This window comes from Marmota marmota, unplaced genomic scaffold (genome assembly GCF_001458135.2).
Source record: "Marmota marmota marmota unplaced genomic scaffold, marMar, whole genome shotgun sequence".
NCBI lineage: Eukaryota > Metazoa > Chordata > Mammalia > Rodentia > Sciuridae > Marmota > Marmota marmota.
In genome coordinates this window covers 36,260,104-36,263,480 of record NW_025999900.1, presented here as the reverse complement: position 1 = coordinate 36,263,480, position 3,377 = coordinate 36,260,104, and the positions used below count along the sequence as shown (strand labels likewise).

The following is a 3,377-nucleotide window of genomic DNA, read 5'->3' as shown; positions in this document are numbered from 1 at the left end:
TGAGTGCACTGTTCAGTTAATTATATTCACATTGTTTTGAAGCTGATATCTCTAGAACTGTTTTAATTCTGTGAAACTGAACTCTGGGGCTATACTATTTTGATAACATTTCAACATCGTCACAACTTATTTTGCTGTCTCCCCATATATCAAAATTAAAATATGCAACTAATTTTCCAGAATTTCTTTCTAGAATGGTTCTGAGTCAGTGTCTGACACTGGGATCTGGAAGGCAGAGGAAGGGGAGAAGAGACATGAACCACTCAAAGATCTGAGTCTGAATTACTTACTTAACTATGTATCTGAAAGATATTATCCTGAAAAATTCCAGGTTGACTCTGAACTCAGTAGATCCTTTTCCTAAATCTGTGGAGAGAGATATTATCTTTACAATAAGAGCCACAGACTGGGCTAAACCTCCATCCTTGTGAAAAGCCCTTGAGGCCAGACCTGTATGGAGTGCAGCTTTAGCACCTGCCTGACTTGCACAGCTGGGCACCTTGTTGTGGAGCTAGTGAAACAGTGGGGAATAAGACACTTATATTGGATCATTCTGTATGGATCAAGTTGCTTTAATTATCATGCTCTCCTGTTATACTTCTTGTTTTTCAATGATTTGAAATTCTAGAATCTTTGAGTATTGTTTAAATAGTGTCCCCCCTTCCAACTCCAAAAAGCTCTTATTGAAAAGATAATATCTCTAAAAACCGATATAATTTTAAGACAGATAAACTATGGTCTTTCCAGTATAGTAACCCCTCAACCAAAACTCACCTATTCATTATTTTTGTTTCACTTACTATGAATTAATTGTGCACCTAGGAAATGCCAGTCACTGTTCCACCTGTGGAGTACAGAGCTGAAAAACACACAATCTCTGAATGATGACTTGAATTCTTATTACTTCCTATGATTCAAACCCTAAACACATGTATGACATTTTAGTGAATCGTAGGTAAACCCACAAAGATGCAATAAATATAAAGGCCTGCGTTAAAATGTCCAAGATAACTGCATATTATCAGCTACAGAGACATTCTAGAATATTCAACTAAAACATTTACAAGTCAGGTAGAGTTGTAAGAACAAAAAAGTCCTTAGAAATTATGATGTCTCCTAGATTTAGAAGGGCCACCTGAAGACTGGTATGTGTTTATAAATGAGGTCAGCGATGAGGACATAGTTCTGACTTCTTGAAGAAGTTCAGGAAATCATTCTCCCCAGTTCAGTCCCTGCCCACCAGGGGGCGCAGTTTCTTAACACTAGCTCACTTCCTGTGTGAATTGCAGCTCTAGGTTCATTATTTCTCTATGACTCATGTTAAGAATCAAGAACATTATTTAGTCAACACTTTAAAGATGAATGCTTCTCCAGGTTTGGTGACTGTGATGCTCTTGATATTTGGTGAGTAAATTGTCTTCTATTATGTTAGCAAGTCTTTAACCATGAATTTATCTAAATGTTTTATCACCAAGGTGACACAGATCTCTCTCTCTCTCTCTTTTTTTTTTTTTTCCTTAGGATGGACCCATGGAGAATCAGTGACCCAGACGGAAGGTCAAGTGACCATATCAGAAGGGTCTTTCCTGACTATAAACTGCACTTATTCATCCAGTGGGTACCCTAATCTGTTCTGGTATGTTCAATACCCTGGAGAAGGTCCACAGCTCCTACTGAAAGCCATGAAGGCCAATGATATGGGAAGCGAGAAAGGTTTTGAGGCCATATACAAGAAAGAAACCACCTCCTTCCACCTGGAGAAAGCCTCCGTCCAAGAGTCAGACTCAGCTGTGTACTACTGTGCTCTGAGTGACACAGTGGCAGAAACTGCAGGGGGAGCTGAGCACAAACTCTGAGCAGCACCCAGGGTCCTGGCTGCTGAGCATCTGCCTCTGGGGTTCACTCTGGTTTCAGCACAATCAATGGTGTGTGCTGCTCAGTTTCTCAGAGCAGAACAATAAGAATGGACATCCCCCAACTCAGCTCTTCAATAGTAAAAGTGACAGTGGAGGCTGGCAGTGATACTTCCTTAAGCAGGCTCAAGTAATTTGAAGGTAAAACCATGTAAACAAGAAGATGATCTGTGTACTCATCCATGTAAACAAAGTCCAGTCCCACAAACATTTTTTTCCCAAAAGTTAGAAAATAATTTTATTTGGGGCAAATAAATTCTACATTATCAGTGGTAAATGTGAAGTCTTTAATGAATGGCAGTTAAGGTGGCACAAAGATGACTGGGATCTTGAAAGTGTGGCTTCTATTTGAGCAGCATTCTTACATTGCTCTGAACCTTGTCTCCCTTGAGTTTCCATCTATGAAGTCACCACACCTTGTTCTAGGTCACCCAGGTAAACACATCTGTGTCTTATATTTTTAGAGATCCAAATATTCCCAGGAAAGTGGGATCTGCACAAAGTCTCCCTAACAGAGTGTAGAAGGAGAAGTGATAAGAATGAAAGAGTACAAAACAAAGAAAGGAAGGAAGGAAAAAACCCAGGAAACAGAGAGAAAAAAAAAACCAGGATGCTTAATAGAGAAAGAAAGAAAGAGAAGAAAGGAGGAGAAACAGAAACTCACATACAACAACAATGGAGCAAGAGAAAGCAGATTTCATCCCATACAGGAGGGGGCTCATTTTGGTAAATCAGGCTGATGTTTAAAAGAAAGGGAGGGAACAGAAGTACCATTAAAGCATGTCTAAGTGCTGAGTAGTCCAGGGCAGTCACCTACTGTTGAGAGCCACAGCCGAAGGGGCCCCAGCAAACTTCCAGCTGCCGGCTGATGATTGGCTCACAGCGGCCCCAGCAACATCTAGCTGATTGGCTCCTCTGCGGTGATGCTCATTGAGCTGTTTCCCTGCCCTTTCAGACCACGGAGCTGCTCATTGGGGGACTTTTTTGGCTCTGCCCACGTGACCCAGCCAATCGGCCTCAAGAGCAGGAGAAGCTTGTGGGGGAGAGAGAGGCTTGTGGAAAGCCGGTGGTGGCAGTTGAGGCTCTGAGGGTTTTTCCTGAGAGGCTGTTTTGTTTGGCGTGTGTGGTTCTAAAAATAAAGTTAGTTTCTTTTGACAAGTGGCTCCTGATTGTGCCCAGCCAGACTGCGGCATTTGGTGGCTCACACAGGGAGCGACTGAGGGTAAGTGAACTGCTCGCCCCTGAGGGCAGGGCGAGAGGATGGGTAGCCATTTTAAGATTCTTCTTTTGTTATTTTGTTTCACTTTTGTTTTAAGTTGCCTGTCCCTGGAGATGTGTAAGATGGAAGAAAAACCGCTCACATCTGAGGAACAGATAGGGAGAAAGGACGGATGGACATTTCAGGAGGCTATTATAATGATTTTGTGTTGTTCCAATTTTGTTTCACTCAGTTTCAGTTTTGTT

The 3,377-nt window shown here is 41.7% G+C and overlaps 1 gene segment (V, D, J or C); it reads left to right on the top strand.

Annotated features, from left to right (window-relative positions):
- Positions 1 to 1,314: 1,314 nt before the first annotated feature.
- LOC107148381 lies at positions 1,315 to 1,871 on the top strand. The segment is given in 2 exon segments: positions 1,315 to 1,404; positions 1,522 to 1,871. Coding segments are annotated over 2 exon segments (381 nt in total).
- Positions 1,872 to 3,377: the final 1,506 nt, after the last annotated feature.